Raw genomic sequence first — 16,468 nt, 5'->3', positions numbered from 1 at the left:
TTCAGAACTGATGCGTTGGTTAAGAGATGATAGTTATGTAAAGCCTAATGCCTGTGCAAATCTTGGCTGTTTTTACAAATGTCTGACACAGATCACCCCCTGCTGTAGCCCCTCTCCTTGTGACTTGATACAAAGTTACAATGTAAAGTGTAACTCAGCCATTCTCGACCAGGATTCAGTGGAACCCTAAGGTTCCTCTAGAGGTTGCTAGATGCTCCTTGAACTGTGACTGATTGGCCTTCCATTTGATGGTGCCTCCATAGGTCAAGACTGCTCAAGGTTAAGAGAAGGCATCTGAGAGAATGATCTCAATGCCACTTGGCAGAGCCAGCTGCATGGCACTAATGATCTTTTTAGCTGTCTGTAAAGGTGGCATTCTGACCACCACCACAAAGGGGACATTCTTTCCACTAGTCACCGATAAAGGGACCTTTTTCCCACTGACCACCTATGAATTGGTTTTTGGAAGCTTTCCCCGAGACCTGCAAATTATTTCAAGGGTTCTTATGATCAGGCACTGCAACATGCAATGATAAAGACTTGGGTTCATAATGTCATAAAAGCCACTGACCACATTCATTATTTGCAGAAATATCTGGCAGTGTTCAGCTCAAATATCGTACAGTGTTGTTATATTTACAGTTCATGTTCTTGACAACATCCACAGTTTGCTGGAGGCTAAAGTCCCCCCAAAATTTTATTTTAGTTATGGAAGGAAGGTGTTGGTCAGAATCGCTTCATTATTGTATATGTCTTAAAAGATTGCTTCACCTTAAAAAAACAGCCCACCCTGCTTATTTTTGCCTACAAGAGGATGTTGAGATCATTCTCTCAGATGCCTTCTCTTAACCTAGGTAAACTCACTTGGATGGAGCTTAAAGACTTTTAATGCTTTTAATGATGAAAGGCACTGCTTTTTGAAAATTTATACTGTTGTGTATTGTGACATCAGCATAAACAATACCTGGACCAGCAATGATGCCAGTTTAAAATTGCTTAGCCTTTGGTGTCCACAGCCCTTAGAAATCAGGCATTGACCTCCTCATCCACCCTAACATGCACTTGGGTTATGGTGAAGCAGGATCTGACATATGCTGTACATCATATCCTACAAGACAGATCCTCACAACTCTCTTGTACCCTCTTGTACGCTCTGACGCCCTGTTTTTTTGTACTCTCTAGGACCCTGTTATATTGTACTTTTCTGTATCTTGTTATCTTGTACCCTCTTGTACCCTATTGTCCCCTTCTGTTCTTGGCGTGGCTATGAAAAACTGGACTAAACTTTTCAGGTATGCACCCAATCCAGGTGGTACATACAAATGTAAGTTCTCTGTATATTCCAATGGAATAGCCACTAAAGGGTGACTGATGCACAAGTTTTGTCTCCTAGACTCTTAGTGGATTCTCCATAGGAATACACAGAAAACATAAAGGCTGATGCTTTTATACAGTATTTGGGGACAAAAAACAGGCTGAGCAGAAAATGCACAGCAGTGCTTGATATACGGTACCTAGTTTAGAATATCCTTGGACCTCAGCAACAAGGCAATCACTCTGGTTTTCTTACCCTCATATACTGCACAATACTGTAGCCCAGTATCCCAAGTGAATATCAGTAGTTGATGGGCGTGAAAATGATTGCCTGAAGTCCAAAGTTGATCTAAATTTTAGTGGCTTCTCCACAGAAATATACAGAGAATTTACATTTGTATGTACCAACTGGATTGGATGCATACCTGGAAAGCTCAGCCCAGGTTTTCATAGCCATGTCAAGGACAGATGGAGACAACAGGGTACAAAAGAGCTATGAAGGGTAGACTATACAGCATGTGCCAGATCCGGCCTCCCTGTAAGTACATGACAGGGTACAAGAGAGCTGTGAAAATCCTGATGGGGAAGAATTCTGTTTCACCTCACCTAAACTGAAAAAAAAAATGTATTAAATGAATATTAGCATTTGGGATCCTGACGGGAGTCACTTCTGGCTTACCAGCCTGTAGCCATTAGGTGACGCCTCCATGGAGATAAACTTTGATATCCAACCAGTAGAGGGAGCATGCTGACTGGGGATAAGCAAATGACTGTTATTTACACCTTAGGCTCCCCTCCTCTCTGATCCTCCTATGACTTTGAGCAGTCTTTCCCTTTAATTTAACACTTGAGATGGTGCAGCCTTCACAACAGGCAGCTATGAATCCAGACATGTTGTAGCTGTATCACTTTCTAACGTGTGATTTCTATTATTTGTACATTTTTGTATGTGCTGCACACAATGATGGCTTCTATTAAAATTGATACTGTCTTGTAATATTTAAGTTTACATGATTTAATTTTTGTCCTGATACATTCTTTCCCCCCCTCCCCTCCATTTTTCTTTTTTGTGGGGTGAGATATGCCTTGTGTCAATGCAGTCTTAAGAAAGAAGCTTTTTTGTGGATATGGTGATATATGGGGCTCGTCAATCGGTGGTTATTTGTGTCCACATGGATGAGTGTATCGCATATCTGAGAGACAGACATCACCTTATAGGCATATCTATGGTCATACATACCTTTTACGATCTACTTATGCCCTGTACACACGGTCGGACATTGATCGGACATTCCGACAACAAAATCCTAGGATTTTTTCCAACGGATGTTGGCTCAAACTTGTCTTGCATACACACAGTCACACAAAGTTGTCGGAAAATCCGATCGTTCTGAACGCAGTGACATAAAACACGTACGTCGGGACTATAAACAGGGCAGTGGCCAATAGCTTTCGTCTCTTAATTTATTCTGAGCATGCGTGGCACTTTGTGCGTCGGATTTGTGCACACACAATCGGAATGTCCGACAACGGATTTTGTTGTCGGAAAATTTTATAGCCTGCTCTCAAACTTTGTGTGTCGGAAATTCCTATGGAAAATGTGTGATGGAGCCTACACACGGTCGGAATTTCCGACAACAAGGTCCTATCACACATTTTCCATCGGAAAATCCTATCGTGTGTACAGGGCATTAGACTAGTGGTATTTGGTGCACAGGGCAGCGCACCCATCGTCTAGTTTTATTTAATCATTGCCACAATGAAGGTCATTAATAACACAGGCGTTTGTATATTTGTCTTGTAATAATGCTTTGCAGTTGTTTCTGAGTGCACCTTTACCATGTGGATATAACAGGACACGGAGAGGAAAAATATTTCAATTTTTGGATCCTCTAATTAATACAGTCAAATTAGCAAAATAAGGGACTGAACCACACAATAAACCACACTGAACACCCACTACAGGCTGCCTGGATAAAACTACAGGGGGGGACAGAGACAAGACCAGTCACCCTGCAGAGAAAGAAAGCAGCAGTGACCGGTCTTTATTACAGGAAACTCCTACTCAGAAGTGAGCTGTTTCCTCCTGGATTACTGCACAGATCTGGAAGAATTACACAGAAGACAAGATTAGATCAAGAATACACATTGCTCTGTGTATCGCTAATGTTTGTTAGACTGTATTTCAGCTTTATCACACACCCCCCCCCCCCCCCTTGCCCAGCCGTGTCATCCCTTTAACTGGGTCTTTATGCTGGGGAGAGGGGCTGCCTGATCACATGACCACTGTGATTGACTGTCAAAGTGGTCACATGATTGGGAGCCGATCCTGACTCTTCCTCATCATTACTAGAGACTGTAAGCTGTTAAGATAACAGCTTGATCACTCTGTTGAGTGCACATAGTGTGCGTGCTCTCAGCACAGAAACCTCGGCCATCCATGGATGCATGTGCAGTGCGAGGGCGTTAAAGACCACCCTCTTTTTTTTAAGAAAGACCACCCTCTATACCACCGCACATATGCATTACATGGGCAGTAAAAGGTTAAATAAGTTAGTACACACAGAAGAAAAAAATGTAAAAACATTTATTATAAAAAGTATTTTAAAAAGTATGAAACACAGATTTCAAATATTTAGCTATAAAACAAAATAAATGGCTGAGGGGAAATATTTACACCAAAAGGTTCTATGTATAAAAGGACACTGAGGTCACCAGTAGAGTGAGAATGAAAATATTTCTGTCCTTGAGCTCAGTCCATCAAGACATCTCTGTTCATGAAGTCAGTTCAACGGGACATCTCTGTCCTTGAGGTCAGTCCCTCGAGACATCTCTGTCCTTGAGATCAGTCGATCAAGACATCTCTGTCCTTGAGCTCAGTCCATCAAGACATCTCTGTTCCTGAAGTCAGTTCATCAAGACATCTCTGTCCTTGAGCTTAGTCCATCAAGACATCTCTGTTCCTGAAGTCAGTCCATCAAGACATCTCTGTCCTTGAGGCCAGTCCACCAAGACATCTCTGTCTTTGAGGTCAGTCCATCAAGACAACTCTGTCCTAAAGGTCAGTCCACCAAGACATCTCTGTCCTTGAGGTCAGTCTAACAAGGCATTTCTGCCCCTGAGGTCAGTCCACCAAGACATCTCTGTTCTTGAGGTCAGTCCACCAAGGCATCTCTGCCCTTGAGGTCAGTCCATCAGCAATTCTGTGTTCCTGAAGTCAGTCCACCAAGCCATCTTTGTCCTTGAGGTCAGTTCATCAGGACATTGCTGTTTTTGGTAAATAACTTTGCGTCACATAAACCACCAACTCCGGCAGTGGCGGACGTCCATATGAGGTGCAGGGGCGCCGTCCCCCCTAATTCATGCACTCTGCCCCTAATCTACATGCAGGGCACTGGATGCATGGATTCCAATGGGGTTTTTTTTTTGAAGCACATGATTAGAGCCTGAGGCTCTAATTGGCTTAAAAAAAGGATGGGCTTGGGGTGCAGAGCACTGTGCCCCGAGCCCATCCAGTTGTGTGACATTAGCAAATTAATATTCGCTATTGTCTTCCTGATTCTCCTCCTGGCCATTCAGGAAGCTGGTCCTGAGACCCGATTGGCCAGGGAGTCTTAGGACTCCCCGGCCAATCGGGTCTCAGAACACACTTCCTGTTCAGCCGGAAGGAGAAAGCAAGAAGCAACGGCCCGGCTCTTCCTTCCCACTGCCTCAAAATTTACAGGTAGTCAGCCAGTCCGTCTCCCGCTGGGGGGTTGCTTGTGGCAACCACTGCCTTCCCGTCCGCCGTCAGTCTCCTATGGGGGGGGGGGTATGTGCTTGCGGCATTCGCCACCTTCCCGTCTGTCTCCTGGGGGGGGTTTAAGGGTAACCGTGCAAAACTCCAGCAAGTATGAATTGATGACGTTAATGGGAGATGACTAGAGTGTACAATTGCCACTCACCACCTTGCCTCTCATTCACTTTTGCAGTGTATTGAATACCAATTCTATATCTTTTTACAGAGATCATTCACAGCAGTTCCCACCCCAAGGAGCTGACAATCTAATGTCCCCACTGCAGTCAGATAAAAAAAAAAAACATTTTAGTGACAATTTTGGTGAAAGCTAATTAATGTTTTGGATAGGTAGCAGGATAATGGAGCGCCTGGAAATACATTGTACAAATACCTGGTTGTGAGACCTCACTGTTAGATATAACATCACAAAAAAAACTATTGACTTGCTGAAGGATTGTTAATTCCTTTTGAAGGAAACCTGCCACGAGGAAAATGAATATTCTGCCAGCGCAAACTTCTGAAATTGCAAGTTTCTTGGCTGTTTTTGGGCTCAGTATTTGCTGAGTCTCTTGCCTGGAACAAGGGTGCAGAAGCTGCAGTCAGATTTCTTCGTACAATGTACTTGTTCAAGGTAAGTGACCCAGAGTTTAAAGAGTTAGTTTACCTTTACCAAAAAACTGCCTAAAGAAGTCCTAGGAATGAGACAGGACAGTGGCACACCATCTCTAATGCAGCGTACACACGAGCGGACTTTTCTATTGGACTGGTCCGACGGACCGAGTCCGGCGGACAATCCGATCGGGTGTGGGCTTCATCGGACCTTCAGCGTACTTCTTCTGTTGAAAGTCTGATGGACTTTAGGTTTGGAACATGCTTCAAATCTTTACGTCGTAACTCCGCCGGACCCAGAAATCCGCTTGTCTGTATGCTAGTCTGACGGACAAAAACCGACCCTAGGGCAGCTATTGGCTAGTCCGTCGGACCAGTCCGGTCCAAAAGTCCGCCCGTGTGTACACAGCATAAGAGTCTTTTGTCTAGACTTCGAGAGATACGTAAATGGCCTACATCTATAGCAAGGGCATTATCCAACTTTGGTCAAAGCCACATAGTTTGTTTTTATCTACAGGTGCCCGTTACTTGCATAGGCAGTTTTTTGGTAAAGGTGAACTAACCCTTTAAGTCATGAGAGCTCTAAGACAGCCAAGCAACTTGCAATTTCCGGACCATGAGTGGACCATGAGTGATAGCCTTTGTAAATCATTCATCACAGGTTTCCACGAAGGAGGGTACAAGCTTGTGAGTTAATACATTCTGATAATCTGTATGTTCCTTATGATCAGGCACTGCAACATGCAATGATAAAGACTTGGGTTCATAATGTCATAAAATCTAGTGACCACATTCATTATTTGCAGAAATATCTGGCAGTGTTCAGCTCAAATATCGTACAGTGTTGTTATATTTACAGTTCATGTTCTTGACAACATCCACAGTTTGCTGGAGGCTAAAGTCACCCCAAAATTATATTTTAGTTATGGAAGGAAGATGTTGGTCAGAATCACTTCATTATTCTATATGTCTTAAAGGACTACTTCACCTTAAAAAAAACAGCCCACCTTCTTTAGTCTCCTAACCTAATCTCAGCTAGATTCCCCCCCTCAGCTAGCTCTTCTTGACATCAACCTCCTCCTGGTATTTACAGCCTCTTTACAGAAATCATCTTCATTGATGCCCACGCCTATTGAGTAAGACCTTATAGATTAGACAGAAGCTGTACGCCTAGCATCCATAGTGTAGGCGTATGTCTTCATTCAAGTCTATAGGGAGTTACTGTATGGGCTGAAGCTGGCCATGGACTAGTACAGTTGTCTCCAAACTGCATCCCACTGGCTGGATGTGGCCCTTTGATAGCCTTCATCTGGCCTCAACAATAATGGGGCACTATTCCTCCTACCTAGTACACATGCTATGGAATTTTCTTTTATCTCCCAGTGACCACCAAGCCTGAGGCATTGTTTACTCCACCTGATGTTGGGGCATTTTTTACTCTGGCCCCCCTAACATCTGGGGATACATTTTAAGTTTAAGGCTGGGTTCACACTGCAGCACGGAGCTGCTCATAGTGAACAGGTATGCTCATAGGCGTACCCGTCCACCATTTCAGGTCCTATTTCAGCCTGAATTATTGGCTGAATTCAGACCTAAAATGGACCAGAAGACGCACAGGACTCCTGTGCAATTCGCACCGGAGCCGCTCTGGAGATGTGTTAACCAGCTTTGCATCCAATTCGCAATAGTGTGAACCTCACCCTAATCCTCTGCATTATGCAAGCCAAGGAGAGAACAGGCAAACAGAGAACCCATTGTATTGGTGAAGCAAGTAGATGTAGAAGTGTGGCTGTCAGCAAACATCAGGCATCAACCATCCAGGGTGCTTCCATAACTAAAATGCCTGTTACAAGTGACCTGATCCATTACTGTCCTCATATGCAGTGGTTCACTTCACTTTCTTCGCTTTTATTTTATTGTCAGAGTTACATCTTTCTCAGTTGAGGAAGACTTTTTCTCGGCCACATGCGAGTCCACATTTTTCATCATAAGGACCATACTAGCACTGGGAGTAAACAGGAGCTGGAAATTGACCACAGATGCTGTTCTGGTAAATGTTCGGTGATGGAGGAGGACTTTCCTCCCCAGATTCAGACATCAGAAGGTAGGCATATTTCAGAGGCTGGCGAGGAGGAATTGACCGGGTTCTGGGGCTTAAAAGTCCGTCACACGTCTCTAAAACTGTGTACTCAAAACTGGATGCAGGGCTGTGCTTCCCCTCCTCTGATTTTAGAGAGTCCTCTCTGAGAATGGTCCTACAGCTAGGTAAACCTTTCAGTGTCATTATCTCAGTGCCATCTGTGACTGGTTCCTCTGCAGTAGTCAGCTGCCTGACCTCCTCAGACTCCACTGGACTTCCCTCTGCCTCTTGTGGCCTTCCCTCTCTCCTGATGCTCTTCCCCTCATCTGCTGGGTTGGACTGAGCTCTCAGTACATTCTCTTGTCTCGAAAATACCATCCATGACATCAAAGGGGGTAAAATATTCTCATCCAAAGCAACATAGCTGTCTTTCGGTGGTAGTGGTACAGGAGGCAAGAAGGATGGAGGAGCGTTAGGAAGTTCTGATAATACTTCCAGAGTCGTGATGGGACCTTCATGAAAAATATTTCTTGAGATCCACGTAAGGTATGAGTCCGTCTGGCCTAGCCAGGTCTGCAAATGAATAACAGAGCAAATGCCTAGTTATTATCCAAATGAAGAAAACAAAGACATTTAACATTATTAAATTTCTGAAAAAAAATGACTTTCATGGATCAATTTCCTTCTTTAAAGCGGAGTTCCAGGCTTTTTTTAGTTTAATAAAAGTCAGCAGCTACAACAAGTGTAGATGCTGACTTTTAATAAACAGACACTCACCTGTCCCACGGTCCAGCGATGCGGCTGCACCAAACCTTGCTCCTCTCCCTCTCCTCTCCGCAGTGCCGTCATAGAAACTGTGGGCACCCGGCTGTGACAGCTTGCGACTTCACGGGCGGGCACGCACTGCGCGTGCACGAGTCATGCTGCGCTCTCCGAGTGGACGAGCACTCTTCTGGGACCTGTGATGTAAGGGGGGGCCCCCTAGGGGGAGAGGAGGAGTCGCCTAGGCAGCCTGAAGTCGGAAGCAGGAAGTTGGACAGGAAGTCCCACTCAAAACTAGGCATCCACTCCCCCCCCCAAAAAAAAAATGACATGCCAAATGTGACATGTAAGGGGGCGAGGAGTGCTTAAAGCTTTAACTCTTCCATACCGCTGTCAGGAGCGTGGAGCACTCCTAATCCTTTGTAGCTGCTGGTCTCATTCCAGCATCCTGTATTTGGTTGTGATACGTTCTCCCTGTCTGTCCACCTGCAAGGTGACTGATGTTGTCAGTCTCTGGGTGGAGACCAAATCTGATTGATATGGCGCTTGTTACACATATTACAAGCTCCCTGTTTGTCTGCCCTGTTCTGCTAGATTGGATTCCCTCGTTGATGACCTCAGATGAGATATTGACTAGTCTGAACCTTGCCTATCTGCCAACCACAAGCACCTGTTTGCTTTGTTCAGTTTGCACATGCCCTGGCATGGTAGCCAAGCACTATAGCATTGTGCATAAGTCCCGGGGGCAACCGAGTACCGGTAGGCCTGCTTGCCTTACGGGAAAGGAGGCTGCTATAGGCAAAGAACACAGAATCCAGCTTTGGTGTCTGACCACCTGCATTAAGGGTAAGCGTGACAACCGCACTGAGCAGAAGAAAGGGAGGAATAGGATTGTTTGTTAACAGTATAAAGCGCAATAATTCCTGCAATTGAGACCTACACTAAAAAGGCCTTACTTTTTTATAACACCTACCTTGAAATTCCCTTTATGCGTGGTGTAAAGTTCCTTAAAGTGGTGTTCTGGAGTTGGAATATCTGGCCACATCTTACTCTTGAGGAACCTACAAGGACAGACATGAGTCAGTGATATAGCGGCCGGCATGCAGGTATCAAACACAACTTCTTCAATGGTTTCATTTACCTTCTTTGATAAGCAGCCAGCAAAAAGATGGCAGTTAGTACCACAATGCCGGCCAAAACAAACAACAGGATGTGAATCTCATCAAACCCTTGGGGAAAAAAAAATCCAAAATGAATAATTAGTCATTTGGTTAGTATTTTTTTTTTGTGTTTAATACTACGTACCTGTTCTGGGATTACATATCAAAAGCTAAACTAAAGCCCAACTGCAGCAAATATTATTTGAAGTCTTGACTAGATTGGGAGAGGGTTATGAGCTTGGTCAAGTTTTTATTGCTATCTATGTCCCTGTTTCGATGGAGTTGGTCTTACATGGGATGTAACATTAAGCCTCTTCCTAATTGTTCTGTGGCTCAATATGGAAATGTTGATTCAAAGAGCTCTGACTTAACCCCAATGACCCAATCTGTAACCTATGCTTATAATTGACATACTCTGGACTTCGCCTCTCCATACACTGGACTGGAGAGTCTGGACTCTGTTACTTCATACACTATATGCTGTAAGCTCCACTCCATACACTGTGATGAAAGAACATGCTGCTGTACATGGCATAATCCAGACTACCCCACTCCACACACTGGGAGAGATTTATTAAAACAGGACCACACCAAATTTAGTGCAGCTCTGCAGAGAAACCAATCAGCTTCCAGGTTTTATTGTCAAAGGTTAATTGAACAAGCTGAAGTTAGAAGCTGATTGGTTACTATTAGACATGTGCAGAACGGAAAAATTTGTTTTGCTTCGTTTACGATAGATTCGTTATGTTACTAATTTCATTTCGGATAGATTCGTTATGTTACTAATTTTGTTTCATTGATTCGTTTTGGAATTTGTTTAATTTCATTTTCATAAAATTTCATTTTCCCTTCTTAATTTTCTAACGAATTTCAAAATTTCGTAACGATTCGAATTTGGATCAGTTGAAAAATGATCGACTGATTCGAATTCTGTGTGAAGAATAGCCCGCATGCGGGAGCCGCCGGTAACGGCGCGTCAGCTGAAGCAACAGCGCGAACGAGCCGTTGGTTCAGTGCGCATGTGCCGATGACATGGGCACATGCTGATACAGCAAGGCACAAAATGTATATGAAAAGCCAAGTGTTTTTTAAAGTGCAACATGTAAATAATGTACTAGATGTTTAACATCAGAATGAAAATAGTGATTACTAAACTGGTGCCTATATATATAATAGATGAAAAAATTGTTTATATTGCATAAAAATACCGTGTAAAGAAATATATCACAGTGATAAGTGTAAAATACAAAAAAGTGCCAAATGCCACACAATGAGTGTAAATATCAAATCCAAGATGCAGTACGTGATTATTGAAGTCCAATATATGAAAAAATGTATATAAAGTCCATAAAAAACAGTTATAGTCATAAAAGATCAACGTGCGTGCATTAATCTTGGTGCTTAGTGCTCAGAATTCCATGCTTAAGTGCCATCCAGTGACCCCCCGGGACAGCCGCTCACCTCAGAGCATGCGACTCAGCTGTGAGACTGAGTCTAAACACGCTTAGGAGCCATCCCACGGCTCAGTGATGGTATCCAGATACACAGTTTTCAGCAGCAACTCCACAGTTAGAAATAAAGGAAAAGAAAAACTGGATAGTGTGATATCGTTTATATAATATTTATTAGTATAAAAACTCCCCACATTAGGGTACTCACATTTGCAAGGTGCGTGAGTGCACCAATCTAATAGCAGTCTCCAAAGTTTGCCTCAAAGTTTGCCTGTCAGGAGGGATAAGCTGTGTGTCGCATCTCAGTGAAGTGAATGGCTCCGTCCTGGCCCCTCCCCTACGCGTGTTCGACACAGGGTCACGTGTCTTCATCAGGGGGATTAGTGGATGGCACTTAAGCATGGAATTCTGAGCACTAAGCACCAAGATTAATGCACGCATGTTGATCTTTTATGAACTGTTTTTTATGGACTTTATATACATTTTTTCATAAATTGGACTTCAATAATCACGTACTGCATCTTGGATTTGATATTTACACTCATTGTGTGGCATTTGGCACTTTTTTGTATTTTGCACTTATCACTGTGATATATTTCTTTACACGATATTTTTATGCAATATAAATGATTTTTTCATCTATTATATATATAGGCACCAGTTGAGTAATCGCTATTTTCATTCTGATGTTAAACATCTAGTACATAATTTACATGTTGCACTTTAAAAACACTTAGCTTTTCATATACATTTTGTGCCTTGCTGTGGCTTGATGATGCAGTATTTTCAGTATACCTTATATGCATTAATAATCCCCAGATTGATATTTTCACCTTAGCGCAGCGTATCTTTTGTATACATTGCACTGCACAGCATATGAAACGTGATCTGCGGGGGCAGCTAGGTGATTTCCACATTTAAGGCAATATACCATTGTGACTCGCAATATCCCCTTTTACATACCCCCCAAACCATGACAGGCCCAATACCCTCAACATGGGGGGGGTGCTTTGGGGCAAACATTTCTTAAGAAATGTCATTTTTGCTGCAGCAGGTTCTACACATGGCACAGATGCTCCACTTTGCAGACTAATGCCCCGTACACACGGTCGAATTTTCCAACGGAAAATGTGTGATAGGACCTTGTTGTCGGAAATTCCGACCGTGTGTAGGCTCCATCACACATTTTCCATCGGAATTTGACACACAAAGTTTGAGAGCAGGCTATAAAATTTTCCGACAACAAAATCCGACAACAAAATTGTCGGAATTTCCGATCGTGTGTACACAAATCCGACGCACAAAGTGCCACGCATGCTCAGAATAAATAAAGAGCCAACATCCGTCGGAAAAAATCCTAGGATTTTGTTGTCGGAATGTCCGATCAATGTCCGACCGTGTGTACGGGGCATAATGCTGGTCATACACTAGATGAAAAATCGGCCGAAAATTGGTTATTTGGACAGTTCGTTCGTTTATCGGCCAGTTAATGGGCACAAAACATTAATCAGTAGTGTGTTTTTTTTAGCCAAAAAAAGAAGGACAAGTTTGGATATTTTTTGCTGTATGAACGACAAATCGTCAAATTAATGTGATTCTTGGGCGACAATAAATCGTTGTGTGTGTGTGTAATGCGCATGATGTAAAGAAGTACCCTGAAGTTCAGTTCCTTTGCACGAACATTCATTCCCAAAATCAAGGACTATCCTCAAAACATGAGCAAAGTCATGAGCAAATACAGCATGAGAAAGATAACCAAACCAAAAAAAAAGAACATCAGTGGCTGCAATAATAAAACTTTAATAAAACTTTATTGCAAAGGAGAGTCCAGCAACATAGCAGAAACTTTTAAATTTCAAAATGAGTTTACATAATGATATTTTTTTGGAAAAGTACTATTACAATATACCAACATACCTATATCTTTGTTAAAGTTATCACAGATTTTTTTGTTCAAAACAGACCTTGCAATGATTTTTACTGTAATGTTTGTTCCCAAAAATCTTAGCAATGATTTCCATAACAATAGCTTTCTTTAAAACAAAAAATGCAGATAGTATGCCTGCCTTTTTGTTATTGTGACGAAAAAGGAGAACCAGTGGTTCATGTGCCGCAGATATTTCGAAAGGTGGCACGTGCACCACTGAGATCTGAGCCCTGGAGCCACATATCTACATGTGCAAAAATACAGATGTCATACAAAAGTGACAAATGGCAAGTGCAAAACTTCAATAAAGTGTACCTATATAAAATAACAAAAAACACAGATAGTATGCCTTCTTTTAAATGGGCATGAAAAAGGAGCACCAGTGGTTCATGTGCCGCAGATATTTTGAAAGGCGGCACATGAACTACTGAGATCTGAGTCCTGGAGCCACATATCTACATGTGCAAAGATCAGATGTCATACAAACATGACAAATGGCAAGTGCAAAACTTCAATAAAGTATACCTATAAAAAAAAAAAAGCCATGGATCATAAAACATATAACACTCTTCAATAACACCAAAAAAGGATCATTAACAAATTTAAACTTTAGCAAGGGTATCAACAACATCCATTAAAGTTTGAATTACAGAGCACACATGATCCTTAATTTTTTCCAAGTCAGCTGTGCATTTTAAAATGGCAGAAGATAACATCTGTGCGGTGGACCTATCGATAGTGTTCTCTTCAGAGGGTGGATTGACTGTTAAAAAAAAAAAAAAAAGGACTGTAAATAAAACTGCAAAAAATCAAAGTTGCATGTACTATGTGTTTTTGCAGACATACCTGTGCTGCTAGTAATCTCCCTGGACAATGCTATAGGATCTTGTAGCTCCGAATCACATTCAGTTGTTGGTAAAGCTAGGGCATCTCTGTTGTCATCTTGCAGTGGAATGACATCATCAAATTTTTCAGTCTCAGGAACAGAAGTCAAAGCAGATTTCCTTTGTCTCTCTGAGTGAAAAAAAAAATAATAATAATAAATTCACAGCAATAATCACAATAATACAAAGTAAAAAAATGCAAAAAAGTTCTGTTATGCAAAAGGAGGTAGGACATGTATAGCTAGGCAAATATGTTCAGACATTACCCATCAAGTGTGATCTGAAAAAATGAGCATACACAAGCAAATCTCAATGCAACATAGCATTTATAAAGCAAGACCTCTAATTAAAGATATTCTGACTCAGAAACCATTGCACCATAATTAAATAGATGTTAATTACCTTTTTTAATGATTTTGTGGATTCTGTGAAGTTCTTCATGCTCTCTCAGCTTTAGGTCTGACCACCTGAGCTGTTCCTTGGAACGTTGTAAATGTGGAATATGGCTGCAATGGATGAGTGCCATCATCCCTAATAAATGGGTTCTCTGATCGGCTGGACGTGTGTCTATTTCTCTGAAGCTCATACAGGTGTGGAATCGCTTTTTGAGCTTGGAAATATTGACCACCTGGCTTCATTACCAAACAACTAACTCAGGACTATCCTCAGTTTGGACCATGTTGGTGCCGGGGTTTTTTGTACTATACAGTGGTCCCACTGATCCAAGTTCCCATTTGGGAATATACACATCTTCCAACATCACACAGTCCCCGTTTTTTCAGATCATATCCTGGGGGAATCGCTGCAGGCCTGTTCCAAATGGACCTATGGTCACATCGGGTTGGATGTCGGCTCTCCCTCCCCCTTAAGCATCCAGGTAACAGCTGTCTGCACACGGAGTTCTTTGATCAGCTGGATGTGTGTCTATCTCTCTGAAGCTCATACAGGTGTGGACTCGCTTTTTGAGCTTTAAAATACTGACCACCTGGCTTCATTACCAAACAACTGACTCAGAACTATCTTCAGTCTGGACTATGTCGGTGCAGTGATTTTCTGCACTATACAGTGGTCCCATTGATCCAAGTTCCCATTTGGGGTTATTGCCATCTTCTATCATCACACAGTCCCCATCCCTCTTCAGACCGCATCCTGGGGGAATCTCTGCGGGCCTGTTCCGAGTGTTCACATGGGGCTGAGTGTCAGGAAATAACAACACATGGCCCATTGATGCATGTTCTTAAGCTTCACGATATGATTTATCACTCAAAAATGTGGAAAGTTGTATATACTGTATATTAAAGACACATCTGAAGAAGGAGTCCCGAAACGTGTTAGCCATCTGTATCCACTCTTTCCAATATTCAAGTATGGTTGTCATACACCATTTTCACTTGATGTTTTGTATATGTACAGTTTGTAATAAAATTTGATATTTTTACAATTCTTACCACCTCTTTGACTTCAATCTACCAGTCCCGCTATAGTCCCACCTCTTGAGGGATTTCTCCATTTCCTTGGAACATTGTACGTCATGTTTGCTGCATAGGTATTTGGCTTTGGATAATTTGCCAATCTGCCATCATACTCCTTTCTTTCCAATATCTTTACTATGGTGACCATCTCTTCAAAAGACATAGCTGTGGCCTTTTCTTTTATTGGGCGCTGATGCCTCGTTGCAGCTGTAGAAGCCTCTGCAACCTCCGCCATGTGTGCTGGTGAAGATGGCGTCAGAAGAAGAAGAAGAGTTATCGCTGAAACCATGCAAGATCACGTGGCTACATCATAACGATCGTACAAATGATAATACGCCAGATTTATCGGGTTGAAGAATGTCAAAAAGAAATTATATTTGTATAATTAATGGTAATATCACATAAAAATCCAGTATTATGAACATACAGGCTTAATTTCTTATGCAACTACATAAACATTATATATCCTCAGCATTTTTTTAACGACAGCATTACACATTTACATAAAACGATTACATATCGTTCTGCCATTCAACAGCTCCACGTCCCGAAAAGTAGTCCATGTAGTCTAGACGAATTTAGCGTGCAAGTTGAGTAGGACGCTGTGGTTGTGCACGAGCTATATTCATGAGTCCCTCCATGTCATTTCTCCACTCCCTAATTATGACATTTCCTGCAACAGTACCTTCCCTGTCAAGATTAGACTGTGGTTTGTAGGAGGCACTAGTACGGTGCAAATAGTTATGTAATACACAACAACAATGTACAATCGTATCAATCTTGTGAATGCTAAGGTTGATTGCCGTGTGAAAAATTCTAAATCGATTAGACATGATTCCACAAGCGTTCCCAACCACACGCCTTGCCCTAGATAGTCTGTAATTGAAGATTGCTTGCTCCCTTGAGAGGTTCTTTAGGGGTTTCAAAATATGCTCCCCCAGAGCAAATGCATCATCTGCCACAAATATGAAGCTCAAACCTTTTTCTTCCATTTTTGCCAATATCCACATATAGGAATTCATATTTGGCAT

The 16,468-nt window shown here is 42.2% G+C and overlaps 1 protein-coding gene across 1 annotated transcript in view; it reads right to left on the bottom strand.

Moving 5' to 3' along the window:
• Nucleotides 1-3,886: 3,886 nt before the first annotated feature.
• The window catches only part of EPOR (erythropoietin receptor), a 49,569-nt gene continuing 36,987 nt past the window's right edge, over nucleotides 3,887-16,468 (bottom strand). The window contains exons 6-8 of the mRNA XM_073622689.1: nucleotides 9,685-9,772; nucleotides 9,517-9,604; nucleotides 3,887-8,354 (exon numbers count right to left, since the gene is read on the bottom strand). Of these exons, the coding sequence (XP_073478790.1) occupies nucleotides 7,701-8,354; nucleotides 9,517-9,604; nucleotides 9,685-9,772 (830 nt within the window). The 3' untranslated portion in view covers nucleotides 3,887-7,700. The remainder of the gene's footprint in view (nucleotides 8,355-9,516; nucleotides 9,605-9,684; nucleotides 9,773-16,468) is intronic.

The sequence above is a fragment of the Aquarana catesbeiana genome, linkage group LG03, assembly GCF_042186555.1.
Source record: "Aquarana catesbeiana isolate 2022-GZ linkage group LG03, ASM4218655v1, whole genome shotgun sequence".
NCBI lineage: Eukaryota > Metazoa > Chordata > Amphibia > Anura > Ranidae > Aquarana > Aquarana catesbeiana.
This window is presented reverse-complemented; position numbering and strand designations above follow the sequence as displayed.